The sequence below is a fragment of the Lissotriton vulgaris genome, chromosome 9 (assembly GCF_964263255.1).
Source record: "Lissotriton vulgaris chromosome 9, aLisVul1.2, whole genome shotgun sequence".
NCBI classification, from domain to species: Eukaryota; Metazoa; Chordata; class Amphibia; order Caudata; family Salamandridae; genus Lissotriton; species Lissotriton vulgaris.
In genome coordinates, this window is record NC_141697.1 from 340931746 (window position 1) to 340952720 (window position 20975).

Genomic DNA, 20975 nt, shown 5'->3' on the forward strand with positions numbered 1-20975 from the left:
GTTCACGCGCCTGTCTCACATGAACTGTACCCGATCCGCAGCAGTTTGGGTAGAATTTTTAAAGCCCCTTCTAGAATCTCGACAAACAAGTATTGCTAAAGCAATGCTGTAGGTCGAAACCTAAAAACCCCTGACACCGCCTATAGGTCCCAAAAGCGAGACCTATTTGCTTTACCAAATCCCAATGCTTGCTTTATTAAGAGGTCTGCATATTTAGGACAAAGTAGAGGAATTATCATCCGGTTTCATTATACAAGTGTAAACCCTCAATGAGTCCTACAGAAGCTTCACCTGCTGCACGATCTCGCACACCTAAAGTTAGCCTAATGAAAATTGGCAGTAAATCATAACAGCTGTTATTTTATAGAGTTTTATATATCGCGAACTTGACCCGAATCAGGTATCAGATCGCTTTACATAGCACCAGTTGCATTACATGAGGATACATTCATTTTTGTTAGGCACCGGGAGATTAAGTGATGTGCCCAGAATCACAGGATGTTCAGTGTCATTGCCGAGACTCGAACCCAATTCCTCAGATTCAAGGTAGACTGCCCTAGCCGTTAGGCCAACTCCTCTCCCTATATACTCCGGGACAGCTGAACACATTAATTATTTAGGTATTATAGTAGTAGCAGTATGAGCTTTATTCGATAAAAAAATATCATAAAAGCATGTAAATTAAAAAAATGCTGATACTAAATGCAGGTAACAAGATAAAAATGCATCATACTATACATTACTATATAAATTGCATATTAAATTCCATACATTTAAAAGAAGACAAACGCATAAAAAGGGGCAATCCATTTCACAAACTAATAATATTGGATCAGAACCATGAAGGCTATTGCACTAGACAATATTCACTCAGAACCTTGATCTTATTTTATCTATCAACCATACACATCCAGGGAATTGGGACATATCGCATTTTTTGCCTGGATCTTTTTTCTTATCAAAAAAATTGCAAAAAACACAGTTGGACAGAATGCAGAACAATGTCTTATATGGTCAGCCATGCGCATCCCAAGAACTTGACTACTCCACAAACCTATGTTAGTGAAGAAGTATCAGTTCTCAAAACGCGTAGTGCAGCGCGATGATTCATTAGGCCTACCATTTTACAGACTGGCTTCAGCCATTTGACACTAGCCGTTCTGTAGGCCGGGCAAGCAAAGAAATAATGGGCAAGGAACTCATTGTGATAGGCGCAGCCTGGGCAGGGCACGGCACTGGTGTTGAATTAGGCCCTTTCCAAGATGCTGTCACACTGTTGAGCGGGAGGGTCCCTAATCTCAACTTCATATATTGGACCCTGTCCCTAGGGACCTGTATAAAATCGAGGTAGGGTTCCAATTTACAAATGGATTTATGTTCGAAAAACCCCTCAGTGAGTTTCCCTATTTTGAGGTTACATAACTATTGTATCTGCACCCAATCCCAATAAGCATGCTTAAGATCCTGTTTTGAGGGTGGGGTCTGGTTAACCCAAGCCTCCCTGAGTCCAATATCTATTAAAAGCTGTCCAAGGTCAACTATCAATTTGATCCTGCTCCCTATATCGACTGATACCAATTCGTCGAGGGCAGCAGCATAGTTGGACAATTCAGCAGTCCTTTTTATGCGCGCTTAAAGAGCAGGGGACAAAGGCGTGCAATATCCTAGATGGAACGCCTTCCCATGTCGTAAAAGAACATAAGTTACTTACCTGTAAACTGTGGTTCTCCAGTATTGGTGTCTTTCATAGATTCACATGCTTGAATATTCCCCGTCGAAGTGGGAGTCCCACGGTACATAAAATAGCAGTAAAATATGCATATATAGATGAAAAAATTACATAATCCTACATATATACATATAGAGCAATTAGATATAAAGATATCATAAAGTTAAGAAAGTACCATAGAACAGAATAGGCCCATAGCAGCCCAAGGGAGAATTTACTTTAGTAACATATCAGTGTCATTTTAATGGTCCACATTCCAGCCAATCAGGTTGCAGCACCCTCTAGAACCTTCTCCTCAGATGCTCAAGTCCTCAGATTTTCTTAGCACAAAGTGTCCAAGAGTGCATGAGGAGAAGAGAGCCTCTGAGGGGAGGAAGGGTGGGTCGCATGTGATCTATGAAAGACACCAATACTGGAGAACCACAGTTTACAGGTAAGTAACGTATGTTCTTCTCCAGTATTAGGGGTGTCTTTCATAGATTCACATGCTTGAATAAGAATATAAAGCAGTAAAGCACAACATGAGTCATAAAGGGAGCATAAAACACAGTACATAACACAATTCAACGTAAAACTGTGCATACTATGATTCAAGAGAAAATACCTTTATGACTGGAGGCGGGAAGCAACAGAGGCTCACCTTATTGGAAAAGATTCCGTAGCACCGCTTGTCCCACAGCCGCGTCTGCGGCGTCTGCTAATCCGAGACAGTAGTGCTTCGTAAACGTGTGTCTGCTCGACCACGTGGCAGCTCTGCAGATGTGGCGTAGAGGCACTCCCGCAAAGAGGGCTGTGAAAGTTGACACCACCCTTGTGGAGTGAGCTCGTACAGGAGTAGAGAGGGGCTTTCAAGCCCGTTGGTGGCAAAAAGCAATGGCAGAGGAATTCCAACTAGTGATGGATTGTTTGGCAACTGGCTGTCCTTTGCAGATTGGGCCATAGGCCACGAAGAGCTGATCTGATTTTCGAAAAGGCGCAGTGCGTTGAATGTAGAATTTCAAACAACGGTTTAAGTCCAAAGAATGCAGGGAACGTTCTGCAGGAGACTGAGGATTAGGGAAAAATGTCTTAAGGATGACAGGTTCATTAAGGTGGAAATCGCTTGGAACCTTAGGAATACATTTTGGATTGGTGCGTAGTGTAACCGCTTCTTTAGAAAACTGAAGAAAAGGAGGTTGGATCGTAAATGCTTGAATGTCACTTACTCGCCTGGAGGATGTTAGTGCAAGTAGAACAGCAACTTTCCACGTGAGGAATTTTAGGCCCGCTGAATGGATGGGCTTGAAAGGAGGTAGGAGGAGCTGAGACAGGACCAAATTTAAGCACCAAGCAGGCGGAGGGCGACGAATGGGCGGAAACATCTGAAAGAGGCCCTTGAAAAACTGTTGGATAATTCGAGAGGAATATAATGACGTGGAACCATCATGACGGAAGCGGGAGAGTGCTGCCAAGAAGACTTTAAGAGTGGAATGAGAAAGTCCTGATTTTGCAAGGGACAGGAAAAAAGGCAGAATTTGTTCAGGCTTGGTGGTCATTGGATCCAAGGCATTAGTGTGGCACCAGACACAGAAACGCTTCCACTTCAGTTGATAGGTTTTAATGGTGGATGGAGCGGGAGCGTGAGCCAGCACTTCTCTGCAATCTGCGTCGATGTTCAGACGTGCAAACTCTTTCGGTTCAGGTTCCAGGCATGTAGCTGGAGATACGCTGGATTTGGATGGCAGATTTGCCCCTGCTTCATTGTCAGGAGGTGAAGCAGAGGATGAAGCGGAATTGGATCGCTCTGAGAAAACAGGAGGAGATCCGTGAACCATGGGCGCCGTGGCCACCTGGGTGCTATTAGGATGACATGTCAGGGTTGAAGCCTCATCCTGTGTAACAGGCGCGGAACTAAAGGGAACGGAGAGAAAGCGTAGATGAATTTGTTCGACCAATTGATCGAAAATGCATTGCCGCTCGACTCTCTGTGGGGATGACGACTTGCAAAGCGTTGGCATTTCCTGTTGGTGGCAGTCGCAAAAAGATCCATCTGTGGCTGGCCCCACTGACGGAAGATGAACTCTAGAGTTGGTTGATTTGAGTTCCCACTCGTGATTGTCTGTGAGAGAACTGCTGAGTGAGTCCGCTAGGACATTGGAAACACCCGGCACATGGATCGCTGAGAGATGGACTTGATGGTGAATCGCCCAGTCCCATATTTCTTGTGCTTGTCTGGAGAGCAGAAGAGACTTTGTGCCGCCCTGTTTGTTGAAGTAGTGCATGCTGGTGGTGTTGTCTGTCCGCAACAGCAGCGATTGGCCCTGCACTACCCTCTGGAAAGATTTTAGGGCAAGGAAAATTTCCAGAAGTTCTAGGCGATTTATGTGCCACGTGTGTTGGAGCGCAGTCCACTTTCCTTTGACGGACATTCCTTCGAGTTGTGCTCCCCAACGTTCCAATGACGCGTCTGTCATGAGCGTCAGTGTCGGAGTTGTCTCTTGAAAAGGTCGTCCCATGGAGATGTTTGGAGGGTGAGCCCACCACTCCAGTGCAGATTGAATACGGGGCGTGAGGTAAATCTTGTCGTTGAACGACCCCGAGATCCGTTTCCACTGCTTGTCTAGTTCCTCTTGTACGACTCGTATGTAGTCTGCAATGTGGAATCAGATGTATGCAAGAGGAAGCCATGCCCAGGAATGATTTTAATATCCGGACAGAAACGTACTGTTTTGACTGCAGGGAAAGTACCATCTTGAGTATGCGGTCCTGTCGTTCCTGGGAGACAAAACCTTTTGCCAGTTGAGAATCTAGCAAGGCTCCTAGAAAATCTCGCTGCTGTGATGGGCGAAAGTGTGACTTTTGGAGATTGACTAAAAAGGCCCAAGGTGCGAAAAAGCGAGATGCAGACCAGAGTGTGCTGATTCGCCACCTGGTATGACGGAGCCTTTATAAGACAGTCGTCTAGGTAAGGGTAAAATTGGATGCCTTGCAGGCGCAGAAAAGCAGCTACCGGAGCCATGATCTTTGTAAAGACCCTCGGTGCTGAGCGAAGGCCGAATGGCAGGACTTTGAACTGGAAGTACAGGTGTCCGACTGTGAAATGAAGATATCTTCTGTGTTTGTGGTGAATCAGCACATGAAAATATGCGTCCTGGAGGTCGATAGTGGAGAAGAATTCTCTGGGATTGAGGTAATTTAAAATTTGAAGTAGTGTTAACATTTGAAATGTTTTTGCTGTGATGAATTTGTTCAGGGCCCGCAAGTCCAAAATAGGGCGCCACTCTCCCGACTTTTTCTTGATTAAAAAGAAGCGGGAGTAAAAGCCCTTGCCCTGCTGCCCCTGCGGTACCACTTCGACAGCCCCTTTTTTGATCATCAATTTGACTTGAGCCAATAGTTCTCTGTCTGTAATGAGGTGGGGGTGGACAAGTAGGTGGGCGGTTGGGAGGAAATTTTATAAATTCGTGTTTATGTCCCTTTGAGATCACATCCAGGACACAATGATCGGAAAAACTGAGCAGAGCTCAGGGAGACTCCCTTCACACGACGTGCGGTAGAAAATCTGAGGACTTGAGCTTCTGAAGAGAATGTTCTAGAGGGTGCTGCAACCTGATTGGCTGGAATGTGGACCATTAAAATGACACTGATATGTTACTAAAGTGAATTCTCCCTTGGGCTGCTATGGGCCTATTCTGTTCTATGGTACTTTCTTAACTTTATGATATCTTTATATCTAATTGCTCTATATGTATATATGTAGGATTATGTCATTTTTTCATCTAGATATGCATATATTACTGCTATTTTATGTACCGTGGGCGCGAGAAGTTAATATGCGGCTGCTGGCGGGCAGGGCAAGAGCGTGGCAGGTGGTGTGAGCCCCGTGTGTCCTGGGACCAGTAGTCCTTTGCTGCCGGTGTGCCCCACAGAGCCCTTGCTGCGAAGCGGGAGACGCGAGAAGTTAATATGCGGCTGCTGGCAGGCGGGCAAGAGCGTAGCAGGTGGTGTGAGCCCCGTGTATCCTGGGACCAGTAGTCCTTTGCTGCCGGTGTGCCCCACAGAGTCCTCGCTACGAATAGGGATTATATGTTTCGGATCCCCTATTAAATCTCAGGCTCATTTAATTACAGCCACTTAGCATTTTGTAAAAACCGAATTTTATTTAGTAAGTTTGCTGGTGGTTAGAATGCATAATGTTGACTAGAATTCACAAAATAGTGTTGGAGCAGCTCCCAGGTATTCAAGTCCCAGTATGGTGTCAAAGTATTTTGATGAAAGCACACAATGAAATACACATTTTAAAGTTCACAACGTTCAAAGTGGCCTGAAGAATGGGGAAGATGTTTCAGCAGCAGAAGCCTATATGTGCACAGCAGGATGGACTTCCTGCTACTGTGAGGGAAATACAGCTAGGACGATGGTTGGCACAGAGCATCGTTACGGCTGAGCAGCTTAAGTTTACAAGAGAAATCGGGGACTGTGGCACTTACAGTGATGCAGGGGAATGACCCTATTTGCTTTAGTTAAACCTCCCACTCAAGAGTGACAACTAGCAGGGCTGCAAGAGAGCCCAAGGGCAAAAGCAAAGAAGGAACTGCTTTTCCCACTAACCAATGCAGAATGCGACAATAACAAAATATAAAGATAAGTGGCTGGGGTCGAAAGTGAGGGACTATTCAGCAAGCCAAAACCTGAAAGTGGGTTGCCAAAACTAGCCAGTGGCTGCCAGTACCCGAAGGAGGCTCACAAAGTTTTTTTAAACAGCCTTTGCTCTGAAGTTTTCACTTCGTAGAACATTTTCCACACATTTTTTACATCGTGAAGACTGTTGGCACGCAAGTCTTTACAACGCAAGACTAAACCATGCATTTGAAGATAATGAAAAAAGGGGGCTCGGGAGGTCTGCCCCCAAAAATATAATATGGTTAAATACTACCAAATGTGTAAACGAAAAATTGAACTAACAAGCATTTGCAAGCGTTTCAGCTATTGGCATTGTAAAGGACAATGCCTTTTATTTATGTGTTTTGAATACTTGCAAGAGGTGCATAAACACGCACTTTGTACTTAACACATTATCACATTCTAACCCATTAATACTTACCTAATAAGTTAACCCATGAGCACCCACGTTACCTGCCTTATGTGAAGGCAGGCCCTTTTCTGCCCTCACTCATTCTCGCAGGACAAACATGCCAAATGTCCAACAATGTCACTACCAAATCCTTCTTCTGGTAGCTCTGAATAATTCACTCTGTTATGTCAGGGATGGATATTTTTCAATTTAAATCAAAATGCCAATTCACCATATTCAGCTCCTTGTGGGTGCTTGCAGTTCCTAATTAATTAGCAGTTGCATATTTTGGGATCAGCTGTTGACTCTAGATACTTATTCAATTGCTGCACTGCATTTGCAAAAAGGGAATAAAGGCAATCCCAAATTCCCTCAAGTCATTTTAGAGTTCGGCATGGCCACCGAACAAAAAGCATTTATCAAATAGGCTTGCAAAAATCTTCATGGGATGGGCATGGAGGAGGGTGTATGGTTCATATTATTTGAAGGTGAAACCAGAGCGCTTATAGTACAGAACAATGAATAGCTTTTCAGGGTATTTTCTGACTCTACTAAGGGTACCATGAGGATTTCAAGATGAGGTGTTATTCCATGGGGAGATCAGTAAGAGCCATGTCAAAGGAGCTACTGAAGTGGGTACAGAAGAGCAGCATGACAACAAATTGTCGGAAGCATGTTCTTTCTATTCTATGTAAAAGTAGGGTTAATAACTTCATATGTAATCCTGAATGTAGTAACAATTTAACTATTGTTGTTGTTTTATACCCGTCTCCAGCTTCCTGTTAAGCTGAATATGGTTGCTAATTGTCTTTTATCTTTTACTGTACTTTTTTATGTTTTGTATTATACACAAGTTAGACTTTATTTAAGCTTCCCGACGTGTGTATTTTTTTTTTAACTGAAGGTTGACAAAATTGTAACATTGGGTCAAAATGGTTGTTAAATATGGGAAATATGAAAGTGAGAGAGGGTATGTCTATAGTAAGGATGGGTAAGACCACCAGATTAGTCCATATGACAGGAAACTACATTTCACAACTTAAAATGTATCCAAGTAATCAATTCACTATGGGCATTAAAGACAGAGTTCCCTACAAGTGAACAATCTGGACTAGAAAACAAATACAGCTAAAAGAAAGACAGATCTGTAAACATGGAAGTCTCACTGACATGATGCAACAGGGTAACCTTAAGGATGGGCCTTATTTTGGAGATTAAGAAAGGAATTTTCGAGAAGAGTCCACATAGTGGGCATCCAGAGGCACAAGAAAGGCCATTTTGTGGAAGGGCTTAAATGTGCAATTGTAAAAGGACCACAAAATGGCATTTTGCATGGTAGTAAAATGGGATTTATGGTGGTGCGCCCCAACTAGACAAGTCAAGTCAAGTTTAAATTTGTATAGCGCACTACTCACCCAGAGGGTCTAAAGGCGCTTGAGGGAGGGGGGGAGCTTACTTATCAAAGATCCAAGTTTTTTTTTTTTTTTTTTAAAACCTTTATTTTCCGTAAACATAGTACACAGCGTCTGCCTACAACCACTGCGGGCCGGCCGCTATGACAATATACAACCATTCCGAGGTACCTTGCGATGCAGCAGATAAAAATAAAAACACCACGATGGATTTGCAAGGAGCCACAGGAAAAGGATAAAGAGGGTTTCATTTTATAATTTTGACGAATCGTCCGAAAGTCAGACAGGGTAGCTGAGCGGGCGAGCCACATGAAGGATATCCACAAGTGATACATCGTTATCGAAATACTGGTGTGAACCATTAACAATAAAGATACATAAGCACAGAGGTAGATGTCGCCCCAATTAGCGCCCGCCCAATCAATGTATACATCAGGAGTTACATCTAGCTTGCCTAAGGTATGATAGGATATAGAAGGGATCATTCTATAGCAGTAATAAAGGATCCAATGACGTATAAAAGGGGCACTTGCTACATGAAAAAATTCGTGACAGGATCTGCGCCCTCAAACGATAGTGGAAAAAGGAAGGAAGAGCAAGGTCTGTAATCATTCAATGACTATGTATTAAAATCGATATCTAGAACATAGAATCAATAAACCATGTGATAAGGACGTAGACGCAAAACACAAAGAAAAAAGGCGTCCCATAAAGAACCAAACCCAACCTCCCGTCTGACCCAAGATATATAAGAAGAAGAAGAGAAATAAGAAGAAAGATAAGAAGAAGGCCATAGAAACGAAAAGAAAAAGGAATAAAGCCCCATCCCCCCCACCCTGCACGTCGAAGAGGCTATGGCCCACCCCCCCCTACTAACGTGCCTGTCGCCCCAAGAGTACCCACATAAGGGAAAAGACGGGGGAAAGACAACCCCCGGAGAAGAAGGAAGACCAGAGGAGGGCCAGAGAAAACAAATAAACAATCAATGAATTCGCACCTCGGCCGCCCCTCCTCAGACCCCAACCCGACACCGCACCAACGTTCACCTCCCCAGCTGTCCAATGTAATCACCAGCATTGTCCGCAGCAGAACAAAGAAGAGAAAGAGAAACATCTTCAGCCTTGTCCCTGTCGTTCCAGCCAGTCAATAAAGTCCAGTCGAGCAGCAGCCATCTTAGACGGGAATCGCAAATGTAAGGACCATGACCGAGCCAAACACCATCCACAGTGGTCTGTCCAACGCGAAGCCAAACTGAGCAGAACTACCCAGTAACGGTGGAAACACAGCAGCAATACCTGAAAGTTGACCGGCCAGGGCCATAGCAGCAACCCCATGATGAGACAAAGGGATCCACCGAGGGGCCACAAAGTAAACCCTAAGCATGGTGTCCAAAAAGAGGCCTCCAGCCGACGGATAGGGTCTAGAGTCCGCAAATACTTCACATCCTGAATGGGTAGCGCAGCGGCCACTATTTCCTGGGCGTCCAGTGCCGTTACATACGTCTGGGTAGATTGGCAGCCACCGTCGGGCACAGGATAGGGCAAGGCGCACAGAGCATGATGAGCAGCACCGCAGAGCAATATAGTATCCAGTCGGCCCTCTAGGTCCTGGGCATGTAAGCTCATAGACGCTCGCAGGTTATTCAGAGCGCCCAGAACAACAGCAATCCCAAGAGGCTCCTCTGCAGCAGTTTCATGCACCCGGAGGGCGCCGCCATATTGTCGTCTTCGAAAATGTCCGCCGGTGCCCATCGCCATAACAAAGCGCCAGTAGTAGACCCACGAAGCACCGCAGCCGCAGGGTTAACAACGGCGAATCTGTCCCTGGCCACCAAGACCCGGCTACAATGTAGCATGCACCTCGATGAGCTATCCGATCAGTCCTCCGGGATCGGCAGTCCCAAATATCGGGCGCTCGGTGAAGATGGCACCCACCGTAGCGCTGAAGAACAGTAAGGCTCCCAGTGCCAGCCACAGGTCGATTGGGAAGTACAATAAAGCGTCGGCCACAATTGCAAGGTAGCAAGCGTAGAGGTGCGCAGGGCCGGGCGATACAATGTAGCCAGAAAGGAATTGCTACAGTAACTCGCCAGTCGCCTGTCTCTCCGCTGCAAGCATCCGCAGTCGTCGAGTTCTGGAACAGCCGTCCCCAGGAACAAAGACCCGGTCACTAGTGCGAAGGTAGGGACGTATCGCCAGTTCTGCCGCAAAATATTCAGCGGGGAGCACACCATCGGAATCAGGATCGCCACCCGGTTCCGAAACGCCGACGCTTTATCAGGATAGACATCAGGATGAGTGGTGTTTCGGAAAGAAAGCGGGCGGGTCGGCGGAGCCGAGGAGTCAGGCGGCCATCATGGTTGCAGGCTAGGCTCCTCCCCAAAGATCCAAGTTTTAAGTTGTTTTCTGAAGGAGAGGTGGTTCTGTGTGAGGCGGAGGTGGGTGGGGAGGGAATTCCAGGTCTTGGCTGCTAAGTAGGAGAAGGATCTTCCTCTCATGGTGGATCTCTGGATGCGTGGAATTGTGGCGAGGGCCTGATTGGACGAAAAAAGTTGGCGGGTGGGGGTGTAGAAGGACAGGCGCGTGTGGAGGTATTCGGGTCCTAGGTCGTAGAGGGCTTTGTGTGCGTGGGTGAGGAGACGGAACGTGATTCTCTTGTCGACGGGGAGCCAGTGGAGGTCTTTCAGGTGACCGGAAATGTGAGCTTGGCGGGGGATGTCTAGGATGAGTCTGGCTGAGGCGTTTTGGATGCGTTGGAGTTTTTTCTGTAGTTTGCTGTGGTTCCGGCGTAAAGGGTGTTTCCGTAGTCTAGTCGGCTAGTGACCAGTGCGTGGGTGACCGTCTTTCTTGTTTCGGTGGGGATCCAGCGGAAGATTTTGTTGAGCATACGTAGGATTTTGAAGCAAGATGATGAGACGGCGTTGACTTGTCTGGTCATCGAGAGGGAGGAGTCCAGGATGAAGCCCAGGTTACGTGTGGTCCGTTGGTTTCGGTGCGGTTCCCAGGGCCGATGGCCACCAAGAGTCGTCCCAGGCGGAGGGGGATGATCCTAAGATGAGGACTTCCGTTTTGTCTGAGTTTAGTTTTAAACGGCTGTTCTTCATCCACGCGGCTACTTCTTTCATCCCTTCGTGTAGGTTGGTTTTGGCGGTGTTTGGGTCTTTGGTGAGGGATAGGATCAGCTGGGTGTCGTCTGCGTAGGAGATAATGTTGAGGTTGTGTTGGCACGCAATGGATGCAAGGGGACTCATGTATACGTTGAAGAGGGTGGGACTGAGTGAAGATCCTTGGGGTACGCCGCAGATGACATCGGTGGCTTCTGATCTATAAGGGGGGAGGCGGACTCTCTGGGTTCTTCCGGCGAGGAACGAGATTATCCAGTCCAATGCTTTTCCTTGTATTCCGACGTTGCTGAGGCGTTGTATAAGGGTGTTATGACAGACTGTGTCGAAGGCAGCGGAGAGGTCTAGTAGGATGAGGGCGGCTGTTTCTCCGTTGTCCAGTAGAGTTCCAATGTCGTCTGTTGCTGCGATGAGGGCGGTCTCGTGCTATGTTTGGCTCGGAAGCCGGACTGTGAAGGGTCGAGGGATTTTTTGGATTCGAGGAAGGCGGCGAGTTGACTGTTGGTGGCTTTCTCAATGACTTTGGCCGGGAATGGGAGGAGCGAAATGGGGTGGTAGTTCTTAAGTTCAGTGGGGTCTGCTGTAGGTTTCTTCAAGAGGGCGCTGAGTTCAGCGTGTTTCCAGCTTTCCGGTAAGGTGGCGGAGTTGAGGGAGCAGTTGATGACGTCTCGGAGATGGGGTGCGATAATGGAGTCTGCTTTGTTGAAAATGTGGTGGGGACAAGGGTCGGTTGGCGATCCCGAGTGAATGGTGTTCATCAGGCAGATGGTGTCTTCAGTGGTGATTGGGTTCCAGGCGTAGAGGTTGTTGGATGGGGTTTTTAGTTCAGAGGTAGGTGGGGTGGGCTGGTCTCCAAAGCGGTTGTGTATGTCAGCGATTTTGTTGTGGAAGAACGAGGCTAGAGAGTCGCAGAGGTCTTGGGATGGAGTGATGTCGTTGGTGCCGGTGGTGGGGTTGGTAAACTCTCTGACGATGTTGAAAAGTTCCTTGCTGTTGTGGGCGTTGTTGTCGAGCCGATCCTTGAATGCTGATTTCTTGGTGGATAGGATCATTTGGTGGTGTTTGCGGGTGGCGTTCTTGAAGGTGGTCAGGTTTTCATTGGTTGGGTTTTTTCGCCAGGCTTTCTCGAGGGTGCGACAGATTTTCTTGGATTTCTTAAGGTCATCGTTAAACCAGGGGGCTTTTTTGCTGCCATGCTTGACTTGGTGGTTTTTCAGGGGTGCTAATTAGTTGGCACTGTGGGTTATCCATTGTGTGAGGTTGGTGGCTGCTTGGTTTGGGTCCATTGATTTTGCAGGAGGGTTTTGGTGAAGTGATGTGAATAGCTGGTCGGTGGTCATTTTATTCCAGTTTCTCCGGAGAGTTGGTTGTGGGTGGTTGTGGGTCGTATTCTTTTTGTAGTTGAAGTGAACGCAGCTGTGGTCCGTCCAATGGAGAGCTGTGGTGTGATTGAAGGAGATGTGCTTGCTGGAGGTGAAGATTGGGCCGAGCGTGTGCCCGGCAAAGTGGGTAGGGGTGTCAACAAGTTGTTTGAGTCCGAGATTGGCCAGGTTTTCCAACAGGGTGGTGGTGTTGCTGTCGTTGTTCTTTTCCAGGTGGAAGTTGAGGTCTCCCAATAGGATGTAGTCCTCGGAGGGGAGGACGTGAGGGCTGATTAAGTCAGTGATGTCTTCGCTGAATTGTATGCGGGGTCCGGGTGGTCTATAGATGAGGGTGACTGAGTGTGGACAGCACATGCGCTGCCCAGGCTCGACCTAAAAATGAGGTCAGACTTCATTTTACGCCTGAGAGCGTCAATGCATGAATTCTTTCTACAGATCTATCACAAGAATAGTGTTATTTTACAGTCCGCAGCGTTGGCAGAAATCTCTCATCCAAAAGAAAAAGCAAACAAAGATGGTCTCCTTCCAGGTCCTCCTATATCCATATCCCAGTTTTCAGCTTCACAGCTGCTTTTAAGCCACCGTCCTAAAAAGGTTCTGAGCTGTGACACCTCTGGTGAAGATGGATGTGCAGTCGGAGAGGGGGGAGGGAGGGCTAACCGTGACTGGCACCAGGTGTTAAACCAGAGACAAGGACCTGGACGGGTTTAGAGGGCACCGGTTCATCCACTTCACTCTAGATTCATTTTCTGAGCACCAGAGAAATATCTACCGGCTACAAGAAGCATAACCATGGTGCGTAGAGAAATATTCCTGCCCTCTTCATTCCCTTTCTCCTCGTAGCATTTTCTTATGAGGTGTTTCCGGTATTGTTCTGGTTTCCGGCCTTTTGCCGTTTTCAGAATGTGGCTCTCTTGTTCTGCTGTGTTTTAGGACGTTCCTCTGCTGAATTCTCGCAGTTTACAACTGTTCCTTTGTTTCTTCTCGTCCTGCGTTTTTAGCTTTCCATGTCTCTTCCGCTGCAGGTTTCAGTCTCTTGCTGTGTCTCTTCTTCCACGGTGTGTCCAGTCTGCTGTGACTGGTGGTTTGCGGTGTTTTCAGTGTGGTCGTTTTACTCCGGCCACATCCACCACAATTAAACATGTCTCCACTTCAAGTGCCCTCCAGATGGTTGGTGGAAGCAGGTCACAGCCAGCAGAACCCCACAAAATGATGATGTTTGAAGTCAAATAGTGAAGCTGAGGAGTAAAACCCCTGCAGATCTATTGCGCAGATTGGCCTGCATGGGGAGCGGTGCAGTGTATGCTTCACTCCAGAGGTGGCATTCTTACATTTTGAAAGAGAGGGCAGCCTACAACTCATATTTTTTTTTTGTTTCAATTGTTTTTATTGAGATCTCATATTACATTACATCAAGTAACTTTGTGAGTGCATACATCTTTGGTATAACATAATGGTTCAATAGTTCATGGCGAGGGGGTACATAGCTAATATTGAAAGGATAGCTATTAGACAGATGGAATTGTCATCCGACCCCTCGTCTTCTTGAATGTCCGTAACAGTTACCCGTTGTGGGTAGACCCCAAGCCCACCCTTAGATGCCCAGTCATGAAGGGTATGAGTCATTTGGTGGATGTAGTCTGGGGTGGTCTGGGGCTCTGTGTGTTGCTTCTAAATAACCTAATAATGCCCATGCTTCGGAATCAGAACTTCCGATATTGAGGAGAACTGTGAACTTTGGGGGGAATGAACTGAGGGATGGTGCTGCGGGTATGCAAGTGTGGGAAGATAATGGAAAGAATTTGAAGCTTAGTAAATGGCGTGGGCTGTGGTTGATGTATCATGGGAGATAATTGCTGAAGGCAATGGCTGTGTAGTAGGTGGGGGAGGTGAGGCTGGCGTCATGCGGTCTCATTATCTAGGGATCAATACTTGCTCTCGGGTTATTGCCTACCTGTCTCTGTGGGGTACCTACTGGGGATTGTGCCAGGGAGGTACCTACTGGGGATTGTGCCAGGGAGGTGGGTTGGGATGGTGGCTGTGTTGTTACATGGGTAAATAGGTGCATCAGTTGTGCCTATTCAAAGGAGATTGGGTGTTTTCGCATGCCCTTCACCTCCTCATCCCGCAGTGTCTCCTCTTCCGCCGCCCCCCATTTCTTCACTGCTCCTATCCATGCTACATCTGGGTGTCCATCCGGGGCTCGCCAGAGCATGGCTATCCCCAGTTTGGCAAGTAGAATCGCCAATGAGGCGAATCTGCATGGCACTCTCTCAGGTTTCCGTTTGACCGCCTGAAGTGTATGGTGTATGTGCTCCCAGTATTGCTTAATGGTGGGGCAATCCCAAAACATGTGTTTGAAGTCGGCTTCGGGGGCTTGACAATGAGGGCAGGCGAAATGTGTGCCTGGGTAAAATCGGCTGAGGCGCCGCGGGTGAGGTATGCCCTGTGGAGTATATTCAATTGAATGTTTCGAAAACGGGCATTCCTAGAGACTTTTTTGGGATATTCCAGGGCTTTCTCCCATTCCTTGTCATTAAAAACCCGGCCAACCTCGTCCTCCCATGTCTGACGCAATGTGTCCAGAGGGCGGAAAAGGAGCTCTCGGATTGCCTTATATAACCAGGTGACTAGGTGCCTACCCACTCCCATATGTATAATGGTCTGTATTACCAGGTGTGTTGGGGGTTCACACTCATGTGCGTTCCAGAACGGGCAGCAGCTGTCAATAAACTGTCGGTGGAGTAAGAACTGCCCTGGAGGGAGGTCGTAGATGTCAGTTAATTGGGCGTACAGCATTAACTGTCCGTCCAGCCTACAACTCATATGTTCTGAACTAGAATCTACTACCATCATGCAGTAGTGACCATGGTTTGCAGGGGCATTATTTACGGATCTCCTAACTATTCTTTCTGCCAATAACATCACAGTGAGTTAAAACACAAGCACATTATGGTAAGAACTATTATCCAAGCAGGATTCGTTGATATCATGCTAGGAGCGAACATGACCACATGCCGTGCCAATTGTATTAAGGATGAATCTGTGTAGGTGCTCTAATCACAGAGTTTTGACCCTAGAAATGAACAGGCTTTCTTTATGTTATTTCATTTCTTGCAACTGCTCTGTTTTGGCAAGTGTTGTCTGTAAATAAAGTTTGGATTTTCTTTGCCATTTTGTTCTACATTCCTATCCTCAACACTTCAGATTTTCCTTAGAATTGTCTGTCTGGTGTCTGGTATAATCAAGTCATAACACTTGCACAGAGTTTCAGAAGCTTGTATTGCACAACTATTCACAATGCTACAACTTACAACAAAATCAGCTTATTATCTACTAATCAAATAGGCAAAACCTTCTGCATTTACCAATACTTTTTTTGTGTGAATGCGCTCTCCCTGGAGCACAGGAGGTGCATGAGAACTCCCACAGCCCTGGCTGCAGCGAAACCAAAGCAGCCTTGGAGGAGAACGCACACCTGAATGAATAAAAGAATGAAATACTACTTCTGTGGGAGCCCGGGAGCCCAATATCCACTGCACCCCAAAATGTAATTGCGTCCGGATTTACCTTAATTGAACCCACTCCACACCTTGAGCTGGACTTAGAATACTGCATCCTCACACCAATACAAAGGTGCCCCAAATAATATGATTAAATCATGAGTGGGTCAGGACAATCAATAGGGAGGGAGGGGAGTCAGCTGCCGCGATGGTATGCCGAACCAAGCAAAAGCGGATGCTGCCACATTTATGCAAGGACAGGGTGGGGAAGACAACGAGCACAGCATTGCAGCATGTCAGAGCCCATGGAGCGGCGCGGACTGCTGTTAAAAACAAAATTAAGTGGAGCACGTGAAATGTAAGCATGAAAAACGTGGGCGGGAATGAGATGAGGGGCTGCGAGCAACAGGCACCATTCATGAGTTTGTGTTAATTTTGGCAGCGGCGCATACCAAGAAATAAGCGGCTGCCGTTCTGGAACCGGAAGGGGCCTCACGCAGGAAAGCAGGACTCGTCTGCAGGACAAAATAATGATAATAGTGCTTGCAGACGAAATTAGACATACCGTGTATCAACTGAAGTAAAAGGGTCAGTCCTCATGGGAGGTAACAAATGGAGACAGGGTGGTACCAAGGCGGGACTAACAAGCCTTAATGATTTGGAAGCCAGCGTTTACGAAGGACAATGACAGAAGCCAATTACAAATAAGAGCGTAGAGTGTGCGAGGCTTCCACAGCATACTCTACTACAGCATGCCTCGCAGAGCGAGCAGCGCATGTGCGGTGTCGCTAGGCCGACCTAAAAAATGTATTAAGAGTTAATGTATACATTTTTAACAGAAGGTGGCAGTGTTACTCTGTGATAGAATTTGTCAGAGACGATAAGCCTAGTAAAGTATGCGTGGTAGTGGAATGCAAGGTGAAGGTGTTTCTAATGTGAATGAATGTTAGTGCGTGGTGGTGGTACGCGTTGTGAAATGTGCGATGTAAAGACGTGAGTGGTGAAGGAAGGCGTGGTAATGTCATACAACCGTTTCTTTGTCCATGTTGTGTGGTGAGCATTTGGCGATGACAAATGCTCTCGTCAGACAACTATAGTGGTCTGTAAGCGACATTTCTTTCAAACTGTGTGTGATACATCTGTGAGCTATGATGAATGATCCTGACCTGGCAGCTGTTGAAAACATGCAAAATGACGCATAAGTGCTCTTTAAGTCTGATCTTTCATTCATTCATGAAGAGAATTGGGGAAAAAGCACATTCTGTCTATTCAATAGCTTATCTAGTTATGGAAGTGAAAACATGAAACTGAGAGAAAGTGCTAAGGACTGAAAAATCGCATTGTTCAAGATGGGACCTCAAAAACCTTAGCACTACATAAGGCAATGTTGTTGTGAGCCAACCGTGTATGTTTGGACCAACATGCATGTGAATCTTGGCCAATTCTTACACTACATTTATTGTAGCTCACCGATACTGCATAAATAAAATCTCCTCACTGGCATAACTTTATTTTAAACAGCAATAGGGACGATTTGCTAATATCGATCTGCACATGCACAAAAGCAACCCAGCTCAGTTTACATTGTAAATGTTTACAGTTTAAAAATGTCTTAATGCAAAGTGAACCTGCAGCCTGCCCCCGACGTAGCCTACTCAGATCTTTTATGCCATCTGTATACAAATCAGTTCCTCTTCAGCAGTGGTCTACAAACTTTTTAATACCGCATACCGTGGAGGGAAAAAAAATAAAAATCACTGGGGCCCCTCTCCAAAAATGTCTATATTAAACTGTTTAAGTACGCCTAGACTTATTTAAATATTGCAGTTAAGTTCTGCTACCGTTTTAAAAATGTAATCAAATGCATGATTTACAAACATACTTTTCTGGTCAGGCAGTCATTACTAACATGTAAAAGTATCTACAGTGTGATTATTAGAAATAAGGGTGGAGGTTTTGAAGAATATTTGGAGTCCCTTCCCTTTCAACACCTTCTCCCAGCCAAGATATAAATGACAAAAGATGGTAGAGATGGCCCATTACAGAGCGGCTTACTGACGCCAATTTTTTCTGCTTAAAACAAAGCACTTATCAGCATAATGCTGCTTTTGACCAGAGCCTTGCACCCCTCATGGGATCAGTGGAGGCACTCATACGGGGGCTCTCCCCCAGTTTAAAGACCCCTGCTCTACAGCCTTACTCCCTGTAGGCAAATGTAAAATGTTGAGGATTTTGCAATCCCCTGTAAACCATTAATTTTGAGCTATCTTTGATTCCTAGGGCAGCGCAACCAGCAAGTGCTTGCAAAAACCTTTTCATACAGTTCACAAATACATGAATATCAACTTGTGCAAACTACCAAAATTGATTCTTGAATATCTACGATTACTTGGTTTTGTAGGTTCACTCTCTTTTTTGGACTGTCACACATTTTTTTCAACACCTGCAATAAACATCCATTGCAATTTTTCATCCTGCAAGATAAATGTCTCAATTTCCAAAAGAGTCACCAGTAAAATACAAATAGCTTTCCTAGAACAGCAATGATACAGCTTTTCAAAGTTTCAACTGCTAGACACTTGATAGTCAACATATATTTCACATCTACTGGGCTTCTCAAGGCTAATACGTATTTCTGATCCTACAAGTCTGCATTACATTGCTATACAAGGAAGCCTGGCTTACTTTGTGTTTTGAACAAGCAGGAAATTGAGCTATGTACTCGAGCCAGGGTTGCTAAATTCCGGCCAAATTCTATTGATGTTAGAGCTACAAATCTGGGCAGTTATCAGAAACTAAAATATTTGTTCTCTGAAGCATCACTTTTTTTTAGATGCTAAAAGGACGTCACCTTACCTCTATATTTATCACTTTTTGTGTTGGATTGTCGATCAGGAACCGGGAAAGTGTACCAGGGGCAGTTCTGTAAGTTAATATGATTGAGTTTTTTGGGTCTTGGCACCACTGAATAAACAGTTCGCGTGAAAAACCACACTGCAAATCGGGCTGGCTGGCAAGGACCACTTTCGGGCTAGGCACTCGAGCAAGATCAGCAAAACCATGGCACAAAGTCAGATGTCGAAACTGGAACGGATTATTTCTTTTGTCTTCGAAACACCTCATCAGTTTGTCACTCATCCATTCTACCTACAATGAAAAAAACACGTGAGGAAAGGCCAGATATAAAAAAAGGAACATAAATTGTGCTCAACATTCTCTCTAGTTACTAATCTGCCCTGGTACTTGCTAACCGTCAGTTAGTACAACAGCCCTGAGCTTTCGGTCCTTGCAGTAACTGGGGAGATGGAGTTTGGAAGATACAGCCCTCTAACGCACCATCATTGGAGTAAGCAGGACAAATCAATCTTGAATTCTGTAAAAGGGCTCCAAGACTGGTCTCGGAAAATAAAGGGAATGTGGCATGTTGCTGGTGTGAAGTGAAAGAAGGTAGGAAAGGACAAAGTTGCAGAGAGCATATTAGTTATTGCTCAGCTATGGGTCAGATGCATTTATATTTGTCTAGCCCTTTGCCGAGGGCTCTCTGTAAAAGTAATATAGTGGCAGAGCTGAAGGAGGTCACAGTTTGGACTTTGTAGTCTCTAGATAAGAAGACTGGTTCATTAGGAGATAACAATTACTAGGCAAGGTCAGATGGTGAAGGGGGAGAATTATTGGGTTAAGTGGAAGACAAAGGAAAAAAAAACCACCATAAATGTAGACCCCGACAAAGTTGTTTTTATTCTAGACACATTTCTCTCAATATAGACTTAAGTTTTGGTTATATCTTTTTCCACCCTCCTCCTTGCTGTGCGTATAAGAGAGCTCCAAAGGCGGCTGCCAACCCTAACAATAGAAATGTTAACTTGGGATCTTTACCTAGACCAGGGTGTCAAACATTTTCGTTAAAACATAATTTTAGACAATACCCAAAGAAAAGCTGTGGCTTCATTCCCTTCAGTAAAATGTTATTCTATTGCTACCTTGAATAGCCAGGTTAGCCGTTTTGTAGTCTAATATTAATCAGGACACACTCTGTGATGAAATCGTTTGTTTGAAAAATGTTGCCTATCCTTCCCTCCTGGACCATCAGAGACCAGGGGCTCTCTGAATACTTTGAGGTCTTTGCTTGGATTAGAAATGGCCCTATTAAGGATATTCACAACTCTAAGTATATCAGTCTTGAAAACCACCAATAACACCACACTAGGAGCGCAAATAACCTCAGAAAAATTGTTCTGGATCAAAAGAAACTTTCTATGAATAAACAATTCTGAAACAGGAATCCAGGTAACTGTGCTCCCATCCGACTGTGTAGGAAGCTGGCTCTGTATATGGCATACCACTAGGTGGTTATACCATGTAAAGAGTCCAGAGAAGCATGTACAGGGCTCAATGTAAACTCAAAGTGCTCTATTTGTGGCAGTGTGGGCGAGCAGCCTTAGGCATAATATATAGGAGTGTAAGACATGTGTTATGCAAACAATGAATAATAAATGACACATGAGCCAAAAAGGAGATCGACAACAATTTTTGAAAAATACACTTCTTTCAAGATCCATTTTAAGACTAAGATGTACGCAAAAAGACAAGTATGTTTTTCAGGAAAAATACTGTACACATTTAACATTTTCAGACTGTGCAATGTTAACCTATGGAGAAAAACAAGAATGTAGTTTTTCAGGTGAGTACACAACTTACACATCCAATCTTCGGGGTTTCACCTCAACACCAGGCAAGGTTCAAATAGGTAACAAGAATGCACCACCAGCGGCGCA

At 45.5% G+C, this 20975-nt stretch overlaps 1 protein-coding gene across 2 annotated transcripts in view; it reads right to left on the reverse strand.

The window, feature by feature from the left end:
- The window catches only part of CPSF2 (cleavage and polyadenylation specific factor 2), a 158480-nt gene that overhangs the window by 68775 nt on the left and 68730 nt on the right, over nucleotides 1-20975 (reverse strand). For both annotated transcript variants that reach the window (XM_086937685.1, XM_086937686.1), the window contains one exon: nucleotides 19057-19347. In XM_086937685.1, coding sequence (XP_086793811.1) covers nucleotides 19057-19347 — 291 coding nt within the window. The remainder of the gene's footprint in view (nucleotides 1-19056; nucleotides 19348-20975) is intronic.